Source organism: Artemia franciscana, chromosome 11 (assembly GCF_032884065.1).
Source record: "Artemia franciscana chromosome 11, ASM3288406v1, whole genome shotgun sequence".
In the NCBI taxonomy this organism is placed as follows: domain Eukaryota; kingdom Metazoa; phylum Arthropoda; class Branchiopoda; order Anostraca; family Artemiidae; genus Artemia; species Artemia franciscana.
In genome coordinates, this window is record NC_088873.1 from 17352419 (window position 1) to 17366442 (window position 14024).

A 14024-nucleotide genomic window follows, 5' to 3' on the forward strand; every position below is an offset into this window, starting at 1 on the left:
TATATTTACTTCACTGTATGAGTACTTAATATGTTGTGTCTTATATATGGATTAAAAGTAAGTTTCAGACTAAGTCAAAATACAATATGTTTTTGAGCTTTTTATCAAAGTTTTGCTTAAAAAAACGGCAATATATACCTTTCTTTTTCTCTAAAGTATCCTAAATTAAATCTAAATTAACGATAAACTTAAAAAAACTAAAGGATCCCATGGCAGAACTTTGGCCTATGCATATGAACCTGATTTTTCCTCTCTGTTTATGCTGGAAAAGCAAAATAGAATCCCAATTCATTAAAAGTTAAAAAGGAGGAGGGGGTTTTCAAGTATTTAAATTAAGATACAAAAAAGGTATATCTTAAAATTTGGAAGAGGAACTTTTAATGAGATCACATAAAAGCATATTTTGAAAATATACAGGTAACAACTGCCCCTTCTAATTGCCACTTTCGAATAAAAGCACCCCGTCTTGAAAAAGGACTATCAAAAGTTACAAAAAAGTTTAATTTCAAAGGGTTTGGACGCTACGAAAATTTTGTCGTAACGTCCAAAACAAAAGTCTTGTGGCAACACTGCTTCCAAAGCGGCAAATTTAAATTAAAGTAAAACCAAGCTTTACTATGTCTAAAACTCTTAGGTTGTTCACTGAGGTCCGGCCCCTTAGTGTGGATGCTCCCGCTCAAGAATTTACTCTTGAAAGTTCAGGTAGCTATCATTTATGTTGCGTAAACTTTAATTTTTATTGGAGGTTAATTTTATAGCCTAGGCTATTAAACTACTGAGGCCTAGTTTGACTCAAAGGAAGTACTCAATGTTTGCCATTAATTTACAAAATAAGAATAGTTAACAGATAAAATTCGCCATCGCGGGTTGTTTGCTAGGCCTATCTTATGAATTTAAATAGGGTTTAATTTACAGGCTAGTGTAGGATAGCCTATTTAAGGTCAAGGATAGAAAACAGGGTAAAATTCTAGTTTGGCTACTTTTTGAGCTAGTTTTACTACTTTTGCTATCTTGTAAAGGGGTTAGGCTAGGAAAATAAAACTTTCAGGGATGGATGTGTAGACTAAAATAGCCAATGTCCTGGGAAGGTATTTGAAGCACCTACCTCTACTTCTTCTCACTTTCTCAAGTGTACAATGAATTTGAATGGTAATTAGGGTCATCACATGTGGTGGGGGAAAGGGATATTCCTGCCCCCCAACATTTTGATCATTCAATAAAAAATAAGTTGGTAAAATTGTGAAGCAAAGCACCATGATTCTCCTGATGCTACCAAAATTTTTGTTTGGTTAAATAATGAGCATAAAAATTCTTACATGGGATCTTCAGAAAGTTATAACTTGGTTGGCAAACAGCATTTTTACCAATTCCTGCTGTGAATTTACAGATGATGCCACGGTTTTCCATTTAGTTAAATAAAGAGCACTAAATAGTTTTGGAAGGGAGGGGGTAATAGTAAAACAAAAAAACATTTTGTTATTCAAATAAGAAGTGCCCAAGAAATTTAAAAAGAATTGGGAGGGGGACAGGACTCTGAGGTCTACCCTGCATATATGCCATATTGTTGTTTACTATTTAAAATTGGTGGCATTGTTTGGTCTCTGGTCTAGTGTAAAATCTCTTTATCTAGGCATGTACACAGAGGAACACTTAAGAGCTGAGCTCATAAGCTATCTGGAGTCTTCAAATTACTTTTTTTTGTTAACAAAAAAAAAAAGTTTTTTTTATTTACTTTTGTAACATTTCATTGAAGAATATTGACTAATAGTTTCAACAAATTCCACTTATTGAAGCCAATGAACAGATTAAGTTATTTGGTTCTCAAAATGTATCAAACCACACTTTTTGTACAGCCTACTGTTTGAAATATGATCAGTCAGCTGGGTACACAGATCAATCCATAGGCAATTTCTCTAGAAAATATCTAGTAAATTTTCATCTGCTTTTTAGGGTGCCCATGCTTGACAGCCATATTTGACCACTGTCATCACTGTATCTTCCAATATTCTGATCTTTGTTTATGAACTTATCTTCCTAATCTTCCAAATTTTTTTAATTGTGAAAAAACACCCTGAGCCTTGGCTATTTTACTTTTAACATCTCAACTTTTCCCACCTTCTTTACTAATAATACTACCAAGGTAAGTAAAGCTGCCCACCTGATCAATCTTTTCTTTAGTCTGTCTGGTATACCACAGAAGAGCTAAAGCTCTTCTGTCAACAGAACTGAATGCTTGCTCATAATCTATAAAACTGAGGATGGAAATTGTTTGACAAATAAGGCACTTCTCAATTATTAACCTAGGGTGAACCTAAAACATTCTACATTTTATCAATTTCATTGTTAATGTGTATTCTCTTAGCTTTTATCTATTTATTCATGGGCTGGCATGGTAAATTGCTAGAAAAGTAACTATAATTTTCCAAAAGAACACAAAATAAGAAATCTAGGGCTGCTTTTTTTTTTTTTTTTTTGACATGTTTTCTTCAGAAATGACCAATTACTATATAGGCTATTTACCAGGAAACATAATAATCTTACTAATAGAAACATGTTTCTTGTTATAAACTAAGAATTTGAATATTTTATATTTTCTTTCAGTTTTTTTATATATGTCCAAGGGGTGTATCTGGGACTATCAGGAGAGGGGGGATGTATTTTCAAAAAAGTGGCTGTGGTATTTCTAAATGATGTGAAATAAGGAATAGAAAGACAGCCTACTACTCTTGTTCTATTAGTATGTCTCATTCAGAAGTGGTGAACTACTAAATATATCACCAGAAATTTTCTATTCACTGGATTTTAGAGTTAGTTCAAATTTAATTTAACCCCAGCAATCCCAAGGCACTATTCCATGAAGTGAAGAATTTTTTGGGTCAAAGAGTTTGTGGCAACGAATTATAAGTAAGGACAACACAGCTCAATAGTAACCAAAGCTAAAAAAAACAGAATTTTGATATCAATAGTATATCAAAAGCATTGGCTTGTTATGCTGATTTGAAATATATAAGTTTCTTTAAGTTTAGCTTTAACCATCAAGGGCTTTAACCTATTTTCAGCTTTAACCTATGTGCAATTATATATAAAAAAAAGAAAAAATAAGTTTTTTAACTGAAAGTGAGGAGCAGCATTAAAACTTAAGACAAACTGAACTTATTCCATATACGAAAGAGACTGTCCCCTCCTTAACACTATTCTCTTTATGCTAAAGTATTTTATTTTGAAAAGTAGAGTTGTGAGAAAGAGACAAACTTTAGTGTAAAGAGCAGTGTGTTGAGGAGGGGACAGTCCCTTTCATACACGGAATAATTTCTGCTTGTTTTAAGTTTAAATGTTGCTTTTTACTTTCAGTTAAAAAAACATGTTTTTTTTATTTTCTGAATGTTTTTGAACTGCTGCAGGTAATGATTTTAGATCACTGTACATGAATAATTAAAACAAAACTTGCATACTTTACTTTTTTTTGGCTAAATGGCTTTGTCAAAGTTTTGATTGGACAATTTTGAGGAAAAAAGGGGAAGGGGAGGAGGCCTAGTTGCCCTGCAATTTTTTGCATACTTAAAAAGGCCACTAGAACTTTTAACTTTATTTATGAAAATTTTTATTAGTAATAAATATACACAACTTAGAAATTAACTTATGTAACAAACTTCTATATTTGTATATTTTTATTATGTATACAGGGGGAGGGTTTGTCCCCTCTTCAATACCTTGCTCTTTATCCTAAAATTCTAATTTTGTTCCAATTCTTTAAGAGTGACCCCTGAACACAAAGGATGTTTAATTAGAATAAATAGCTCTTTTGAAATTACAGAAATACTTCAGCGTAAAGGAGGGGTATTGAGGAGGGGACAAACCCTCTCATATATGTAATGATTTCTGTTTGTTTTAAGTTCTAATGATGCTCCTTATTTTCAGTTGAAAAAACTTGATTTTTTTAAATTTAATTTCTGAACATTTTTAAATTAATGAAAATTTGATTTTGGTTCACTGTACATGAATAATTAAAAAAAAATTTGCATAGTAATCTTATTTTTTTTGACCAAACGATTTTGAGAAAAAAGTGGTAGGGGAAGGAGCCTAGTTGCCCCCCAATTTTTTGTTTAGTTAAAAAGGCTGCTAACTTTTAATTTTATTTACGGACGTTTTGATTAGTAATAAATATATGTAACTTATAAATTAACTTGTATAATGAACTCCTATTTCACATTTTCTTATTATGTATATGAGGGGGTTCGCCCCATTGTCAATAACTCACTCTTCACACAAAAGTTTGAATTTTGCTCCATTTCTTTAAGAATGACCCCTGAACTACAAAGGCCATTTAATTAGAATAAATAGCTTTTTTGACATTACCAAAAGTACTTAAGCAAAAGAGTGAGGTATTGAGGAGGGGACAAACCCCCTCATCTTTGCTTTTAACATCAATAACAACACTCCTATATACCATAGTATCTTGTGATGATCCGGCTAGTCTTTGGTTTGCTAGTCTCAGGGTATTAAGGTGAAATTTTCAAGAAATTTTGAGAGAGGAAGATGAACTAAACCAGAACAAGCCCTCTGTATGCAGGTTGTCAAATGGGCGTAACAGCAATATCTTAGGAACAGTTTGGTGTGTGAAGTTGAAGCTAATAGGGCTTGTTGTGAGTGACCAGTTTGCTAGTCTCAGGGTATTAAGGTGAAATTTTCAAGAAATTTCGAGAGGGGAAGATGAACTAAATCAGAACAAGCCCTCTGTATGCAGGTTGTCAAACGGGTGTAACAGCAGTATTTTGGGAACAGTTTGGTGTGTGAAGTTGAAACTAATAGGGCTTGTTGTGAGTGATGTTGAACTAGCCAAAGGAAAATATTTGCATCCTAATGCCACTGCTACTGTTACTAAAACAACATACGTTTTAAATTTTTCACTTTTCTTGTTTTCATAAGTGAAAAATTATCAAAACTTTAAGGAATAAATATCAGTGTATGTTAGTTAAATTGACAATCCACAGTCATTTGTTTTTTTTTTTGGTAAAGTGCAAATTATGCTCTGGGATTGAGAAGGCATTATGGCCATCAGTTCTACTCATGTTAATTTTGCTTGTTTTGAGTTTGACTTGGCTATTTATTGTAATTTCTGTTAGTTTTGGGTTTCATTTATTTATTGATAGTGATTTGTGGCAGTTTTAAGCTTGGAAGATTATTTGACTTTATTTCTGATCGTTCTTGGCTTAATTAGCTCTTTACTTTTCTTTGAAAACTTATTTTTCAGAATTTTTTTTTTAAATTAGTAACATACAAAGACTTATAAGAAAATGGTAGATTACTATACACACATATTTGAGGGTGTCCAGAGGATGGCTTCCGCCCTGTAGAAGGCCAAAAATTAAGTATATTTTCAACTGTACTTTGAAAAATATTACCCCTCTCCATCCACTCATACATCTATTAGCAAAACTAAAATTACATAATGCTATTGAAGACTGTCTGAATATTCAAATTCGCCCAAAATTGCCATTAAAATTCAACATTTATATGCTTAGGCTATGCAGAAAAAAATCCTAATACTGACCCATAGTAAAACTATATAAACTAAAATACGAGTGAAAATTATAAAAAAAATAGTTTTCAGAAAGGAAGATTTTCAAACAAAAGTAACATTAAAACTTAAGACGAGCAGAAACAAAACCTTTTAATACAGTGGCACTAATTGACAGAAATAGGGAAGGGGGAGGGCGTATTTTTCATTTTTCAATGAAGATACCAAAAATGTGTCTTCCAAAATCTTGGGTTTCAAAACCTGTAATTGACACCATTATTGTAATAATTCAAACTTAAAACAAATAAAAATTACTATCAAAGAATTTGGAAGAACAGGAAGATTAGTCTGCAAATTTGGAAGAACAGGAAGATAAGTCTGCAAACCAAGATTAGAATCATAGAAGCTACAGTGATGATAGTGGTCAGATATGGCTCTGAAGCCTAGGCGCTCCAAAAAGTTGATGAAGATTTGCTAGATGTTTTCCAGAGAAATTGCCTATTGGTTGTTCTAGGTACCCAACTGACTGACCGTATTTCAAAGTGTAGGCTGCACAAAATATGTGGTTCAATCCCACTTTCTAGGGCTATAATGAAAGAAAGGTTGGGATGGCTAGGACATGTTTTGCGGATGAAGGATAACAGATTGCCAAATATTGTCCTTTTTGGACAACCGTCTAGGGCTAATCGGAAAGCAGGTCTACCACTATTGGGGTGGGAGGATGTCATAAAGAAAGATTTAAAGGAGATGGAAACTTCCTGGGAGGGTGTAAAAAGGGAGGCTTTGAATAGACTGGGCTAAAGGAGAGTGTGTGTAGCTGTGTTGGCCTCAGGTGGCTAGCTATGGTAAGTTGTTAATAGTAGTTGTAGTTAGTAGTAGAATATATTTGTGATAATTTAGAAATTTTATTATGTACCTTAGTTTTTATGGGCCAAGGTAGCCAGATAATTCAAATTATTTCTCCGTGTCTCCTATAGTCTGTGTTCAATTTCACTGTTTATTTTTCCATTGTATCAATATCTCAGAAAGAGTAATTTCTCTAATTATATGGAGAATCTATTGAATAAGCAATTATCTTGTGAATAATTTCTAATTCATTGATGGTGTTTTTATAACCGAAGAATCAAATTTTTACTTATCATTTGTTGAGAGAGTTTCCAATAATTTAAAAAAAAAAAAAAAAAAAAAAAAAAAAAAAAAAAAAAAAAAAAAAAAAAAAAAAAAAAAAAAAAAAAACAACGTTGAGCCATTCCACTAATTGATTAAGGACAGTGATTTCTTTTAGGGATCCCAGAAATTGAGCAGATATGTTATGAAGATGCAGGCTGTTATGTTTTACAAAATGAACAAGCTTCTATTTCTTCAGCATTTATCCATTGGTAAGTCAATCTTTTCCTCCACCCTCTTCTGATTACACATCACGTTTATGGTTATCCTCTTATTTTTTACATTGTTAGTATAAAATTTCTCTTCTTGTTCTTTTGATGAAGTTGCCCCCCCCCTCCCAGAAATGGATTCCTGCAAACATTTTTCGACCTATATATTACGCTTTTAACTAGGACAAATTAAAAGAGCAGAAAAAGAATCGCGTAGTTTGTGCAGCATCACCAATCAACTGGCCAGGGTTGTCAAGAGAAAGAGCCCTAACTTTAAAGCAATGAGAAGATTCATGTAAAACGTTTTGATTTAAGATGTTAATCTTGTGTACTAGACAGTGCAACTGTTAATTCTGACAACTTAAATATCTCAACATCTCTAGATTTATAGCTAGTGTAGTCAACATGTGGTCCATATAAGAGATGTACCTTGATGTTATGGTCTCTAAACGCTATTTCAGTGAAATAGTGGCTTCGCGCCACTGTTTCACCGACTCGTATTTTTATCTGATTTGCTGAAAATGTTGGATAGTGGCGTCTCCCCTCTTCCATATGTGACGCTCCGGCTGGCAAATACAGTATATGACACCAGTTTACCCCTTGCCATCAAGAATGCCTCCACTGGGCATATATTAGAAGGTTTTCTAGACTGAAGTACCTTCAAGGGATATTTTTTTTTAATTTCTAATTTAATTTAAATATAAAGGACTCAAACTCTTACAGAACCAAGCAAATTTAAAACTGACAGAGCTCTTTATTCCAAATGAGCAAGCTATAGATTAAGCTAAGACAATTTTCTAAAAGTCAATCAATTTTCCAGCCTGAAATAATCCCAAAAACTAATAAAAAAAAACAAACAAAACTATGGAGTAAAATCATAGTTTGGTACCACAAAATAGCAGAAAACGCCATTTTCCCGTGACAGAATCTCTTTGGGCACCTTTAAAAGACCATAGATTTTTGATTTTTCCACTCGAATGAGGTCCTTCCCATCTTTTAGGAAGATTAGCTTTAAACGATCGCCCCTGAAAAAAAAAAAAAAAAAAAAAAAAATCGCCTCTATGATCATTTCTCTGGGGGAAAAGAATGCGAAATTTTGATATTTTTTTTTCATAAAAGCTTTAAGCCTCCCCACTAGGGTTTCCTAATACGATGAATCTAAATGTGTGTTTTTTATAAAGATCATTTGCTCTTTTGTGGGTTTTATCCCCACTTTTTAAAATCAGCCAAATTTCCCAGGCTTGTGGTGTTTGATGGATAGGTCTAACATTAAACTTAATACACTTTATACATTTGGATTCAGCATAAAAAGCCAATTTTTTGGATGTTTTAAGCACTATCAAAAGTATTTTTAGACTTTTGGGTACTATTGGCCTGATGGACTCTTGTATTTTGGAATATAGATAGAAGTTCCATAATCATATACTTTTTATTCTTTTTTTGTCTTAATTTCCCTTTGGCTGCTTAATTTTACCTGTGGGAATATTTGTCAGGGGAGGGTAATAGGCTGGACCCCGATTTTGTGGTAGGCTACTGACTAAATTCCGAAACGAAGCACCACATATGCTATAGTTTGTACAAATTTGTCTTTTATGCAAAATTTTCAATCAAAAACCATATCATGACAGGTTCAACATCGAATTTTGGCTCCTTTCTCAAATTGGTAAGATGTTACATATATGTGTTTTTTACAACAAGTAGTAAAAACCAATATTTCGTACATACCTATTATAAACTCATTTTGTGTGGAAATTTGTTTTGAAATTTGACATTAAGGAATAATATTCAAATAAATCTGTAGATCGTTTTTTCATTAATAAAATGCAAGATGAGCCGTGTTATCAATATCAGTATGTTCATGCAATATTTTCATTATTTATTGACAGAGAGAAAATTTACGACTGCTATTAACTTCCTGCAGCATGAAGCTGTTTGAGACCAACATAGCTACTCTTGCTGCGCCTCCCCTAATCTATTCAAAGGTTAACGCTTTAACCCTTCCCATGCGGTTCCAGTTATCTTCAAATTCTATCGTCTATTCCCACCCCATTTGAGGACAGCCTTTTTTGAATCAATATCCCTTCTAGTAATTCACTTCTTTAATCTTTGCGACAGTGAATTTGTCGGAATTGAAAAAAAAAAGAATAAAAAAAATATGCGGGAACGGAAAGATAAGAAAAGGAAAACAAATCTCCATTTTGTTGTCTATATTTTTATCTTTAGATCTTCCTGAGGGTAGGAACAATAAGAAAAGGAAAACAAATATCTATTTTGTTGTTTCTATATTTTTGTCTCTAAATCTTCCTGAGGAGCAGGAAGGAGTAGAATAATGTTGGTCTTTTCCTTGTTAATTCTCTGGGCAGTAAATGCACTTAAATTACAATATTTATGTTTAAATGCCCACAGGCTAACATAACAGACAGTAGAATAACTATGATGATATGCATCAAAGCTGTTCCTCTGGGCTGTTTTATGTTAGAAATCTGTGAGATAAGCATTTGTAGATAGTACTGCAAGTATGATAATGACTTGACATGCATCAAGATTTTACCCAAGGAGGGATAGAGGATTCTGCTCTCCATCTGTAAGCTGAACTTCAGTGTCAGTACATAGTAGCCTACTATAGAAGATCGTCATAAAGGCTTCACCTTGGGAGGATTCTGTTTTACAAATCTGAGAGTTAAAAAGTCTCCTCCTTCTGTCTATGCAAAAACAAAGCCTCGTAATACACACGCTTTTGAACTTTTCCTTAGTTACTCACCTCTCTGCTCAATGGGTCAACTCGCTTTCTGAATCAAGATCTTTGACAGCACCTTGCTGAACATAGCCAGAAATTTGGATTTTTTACAACATGTCAGTTTATTAGTAATTTATGGGGCTTTCTTTTTTAAATAAACATATCAATTATGATAAGTAGAGTACTTATTATAACGATATTTTTTCGGACGGGTAGCCTTCAAGTTAAACGCCCCCTCCCACTCCGTAAGTATACCCCTTGGTGTGATTATACATGTTCCTTGATATTCCACAATTTGGTTACTGTTAGACTGATATTTTTTGTTAAATAATTTCAGGCACATCAATGGTAACATTGTACATTTTGTTGAAGAATCTCTACGCTGTAACCTGTCAAATAATTCGGTAAGAATTATATTTCCCAATCGCATCATGGCTGGTGGAGTGAAATTTTTTGAATCAACTAGACACATAGTTGCATTGGTAGTTACAACAGCTTCAGTCCATAGAATCATGCTACAGAGAAACAACGGCGAGGTTAGTTATTTTCTTTGCTGTTTAATTGAAATATCTAGTTGCAACAACTTTTGTTGCATCACATGTATCCATTAACAAATTTTTTGAATCAACTAGACAAATAGTTGCATTGGTAGTTACAACAGCTTCAGTCCATAGAATCATGCTACAGAGAAACAACGGCGAGGTTAGTTATTTTCTTTGCTGTTTAATTCAAATATCTAGTTGCAACAACTTTTGTTGCATCACATGTAACAGTTAACATGTTACACTTATAAATGGTTATAATAGATATGTAGCTGATGATAGTTATGATAGCTTATATTCATAGAATTCTACTGGAGACAAAAAATGGCAAGGTCAGTTATTTTCTGATGCTGTTTCGTTGAATGTTTATTGTTACAGTAGCTTCTGCTGAATAGAATCATATGTAACAGTTGAGACGTTAAAGTTATAGATATTTACAGTGGATATGTAGCTGATGACAGTTAAAACAGCTTCTGTTGATAGAATCATACTGCAGAGAAAAAGCGAGGTCAGTTATCTGCTACATAGAATGTAGCTAACTTTTACTGAATAGAATTATATGTAACAATTGATATGTTATAATTATTGATACTGTTGATACGTAGTTGGTGATAGTTATAACAGTTTCTGTTCATAGAATCCAGCTGTACAGAAACAGTGACAAGGTTGTTTCTTGTGTTGTTTTGTTTAAACTTTATTTAAGTATCTCAAGATTTGTTCATCTATGATAAAGCAAAAACATTCTAGATGGAGACAAATTCTCAAATTCAATTAAAAGCAGTTATTAGTGTTGGTAATGAATATTTTCGTAAAAAGAGTACGTGTTGAAATTTACTTACCTTAAACTCCATTGTTATAGGGGAGGGTAGGATTTTTGTGTGCCAAGCTTTGGGACTACAATACTTTCATTGTATTTTTTAATTTGGCCAATAAATTAAAACTAAGAAAACATTTTTGAGAAAAAAAGAAGCTCAAATTTATTTCTTAATATCGTAAGCTAAGCCTGTGCGCAATCAGAGCTTGTAGAGTCTTGTCCTCATTATTGCCTTTTTAGGCCAAGTAGGCTGAGTGAAATAGCTTTTCGTTCACCTGATTTGATGTCCCATGCAAAGGTAATTCCAAGTATGCGTTTGCTTATTTTGTTCCCTCTCCCTTTTTATATGTCCTCTTTTTAATCATTTTTAATGTATATTTTATTTCATTTTTTTTTAAGTTTAATCAGTTTTTACTTTTTTAACTTTCTGAAATTTTGCAGCTTTATATTTTTAACTAATGGTTTTTCCATTCTAATGTTGTTGTTTTTGGCATTGTTCGCCAGTATTTAGTTCTTGTGCATTTTATGATTTTTTGTTTTTTGTTTTAAAGACTCTGATTTGCGAACTTTGCCCTTCGGGGCTTGTGATAGAATTTTTTTGAAATAAATATCTTATTTTATGTGACTGATTAGCCTTCTGAGCCTAAAAAAGCATCAATGGAGGCTAGAGCTACCATGAAAATTAAAAAAACTGAGTGACTTCGCTTGAAAAAGCCATAGTGAAGACACGGGTAAAATAAAAATTTCATTGTTTCCAAGTCAGTTTTGAACTATGTTCTGGCAAAAGACAGGAAATGGTTTTACAAAGTTGGTTTTACAAATGTGGTTACAACTTGTGTTGTTATGAGACTAAAGAAATTGAGAACAGAATGGAGCAGAAAATTTCATGTTTTCTAGGGTGCTTCCAGGATTTTTGTTGGGGGAGGGGTTACAAATAAACGTAAAAAAACTCCTCTAAAATTTGTTTATATGCATTTTTGTTAAGATTTTACGACTCGGACAAAAACTTAAGCCGGGGGGCAGGGTTCAAACCCCGTAACACTTTAAGACTTACCAAGAATGTGTTAAGAGGAGCGACAGGTATATTTATGGTAAATAGTATGAGAATGAGAAGTTCTAGCGATATCATGTCTATGATCTTTATAAGTATCATTAGACATGTAATGCTTGGCTGAAACTTTTGAATTTGGCTTAGTTACAATTTTTGCGCTAGTTTTCGCAATCCCGGCCGCGAATCTTGCTCTCAATCGAGATCCTTGTTTTAACAATCTAAGTAAAAATGCGCATTATAGGATTTTAAAGGAAAAAAGAATGTGGCAATCGAGATTATCACGGAAAATGGTCTTTGTTTAGAACTGCATGGTGGACTGCACTGGTCTTTAGTACTTTTGCACTTAGAACTGCACTGGTCTTTGTTTAGTCACAGAACTGCAAAGAAGTCTGAACAGACGAAATGGGTTCACAAGATAACGAATACTTTGAGACCTTAAACTTTTCTTAGTGAAGATTGTGTGTCCATGTTGGACTCTTGTGGCGCCTATTCTGTTTGCTCTTTCAGTAGATTTTTATTCTAAAAGCCTTATATCTTTTTGTATATGCCAATAATCTTCGCAATTATCATTCAAGATGGTGATCGTTTCTGTAAGGTAGTCACAGAGCCGTTAAACATTCTCGAGAGACGGAGTTGGCTCCTAATAGATAGATAAATAGATAAGGGTATATCAAAAGCCCAGGGGCCATATACACACAAAAATATATATAAATAACTGACAAGCAAGGAAATTAAACAACAGTAAAGATTACAAACGCGCACAGAAACAGAATACAACGCGAAAATACCTAATCTAGCAACAAAAGAAATTATTCATATAAACTTTTTCTTCTGGCTAATACATTGTTAGTGAGTCATTGACAATTTGGGGAATAAGATAAGGTAAAAAGGTAAAGAACACGGCATTGGACTTTATAGTCCCTACCGGCGGTACTGATCTCCCTTTCTTGGCCCTTCAGCTAAGAAGTGCAATGGGGTGTCGCCAACCATCCTGTGCTTTCGCACACCCTTCCTGCTTACCTTCCCCACATTTCTCCAGGTACCCATTTAGAGCTGGGTCGATTCTGGCTGAGCTTACAGAGTCACGCCACTGACCTCCGTCCCAAACAAAATAATCGGGTACACTAGGATTCGAATCCTCGCAAATTGGACAAAGGATCCTAAATCCAGCGCATCAATCCACTTGGCTGAATAAGGGCTTTTATTTAAACTTTGCAAATCCTGTTGAATGAAGATGATCCAGATTCGTTCTGTGATCGCAATTTATTATTTTTTTTCAAATTCACGATATGTTTGGTGACCATTATCCTTCAGAAATTCTCTGAGACGACTCAATTGTAGAATCCTCTTCACCAGAAGCTCTTCACCTGTGGGTAAGAGAGAAAATAGTGCTAAAATAGTAATGTCGTGCTATTTTTGCAACCCTAAGTACGTGCTACATTGCTACACATAATGAAATAGTGCTAACATAGAACTTTGTCCTACAGGTGGTAACCCTGGCTGTGGGACGAGTGCCATTTTTTAGCTTTGCAAACCTCCCTGCTTTAGACTCTCTTTTGAAAACTTCTTTGTATAAGTTGCGAATTTTAAGTTGCAATTAGCATAGTTTTATAGAACAGAAAGAGTTTTCAAGCAATACTTGGTACCCATTGGAAGAGCCTGGAGGTAGTGGCTTGGGCTGCCGACTGTTATTTAATATAATCACTATATTTCTCTCCCATCTAAAATAGATTCCCTTTGCATATTAGTTCTGTTAATCCTTTGGATGGTTCCAAACATTGTGGATAACTGATAAAAGAGAATGCCACAGCCCGTCTCTGAGCAAGGGGAAAAGACAACTAGTGCTATCTAGTGTTACCCAGAGGTCAAAAGATTACTTATAAAAATAATATGAAAAAACCTTCGTTTTCTTAAAGAGTTAAAGAGGCTGCGTCCCAAAGTCGAACCTTAAAACGTACAGGAATTAGAAGAGGCAGTTGGGGGGCT

The 14024-nt window shown here is 33.8% G+C and overlaps 1 protein-coding gene across 3 annotated transcripts in view; it reads left to right on the top strand.

Annotated features, from left to right (window-relative positions):
• The first annotated feature begins 574 nt into the window (after positions 1–574).
• LOC136032902 (nuclear pore complex protein Nup160-like) overlaps positions 575–14024 on the top strand; it is a 114783-nt gene continuing 101333 nt past the window's right edge. For 2 of the 3 annotated variants that reach the window (XM_065713337.1, XM_065713335.1), the window contains exons 1-3: positions 575–702; positions 6804–6897; positions 9969–10167. In XM_065713337.1, the coding sequence (XP_065569409.1) occupies positions 618–702; positions 6804–6897; positions 9969–10167 (378 nt within the window). In that variant the 5' untranslated portion in view covers positions 575–617. Of the gene's footprint in view, positions 703–6803; positions 6898–9968; positions 10168–10249; positions 10334–14024 lie in introns of those variants that run through there. The other variant, XM_065713338.1, reaches the window with a different exon arrangement.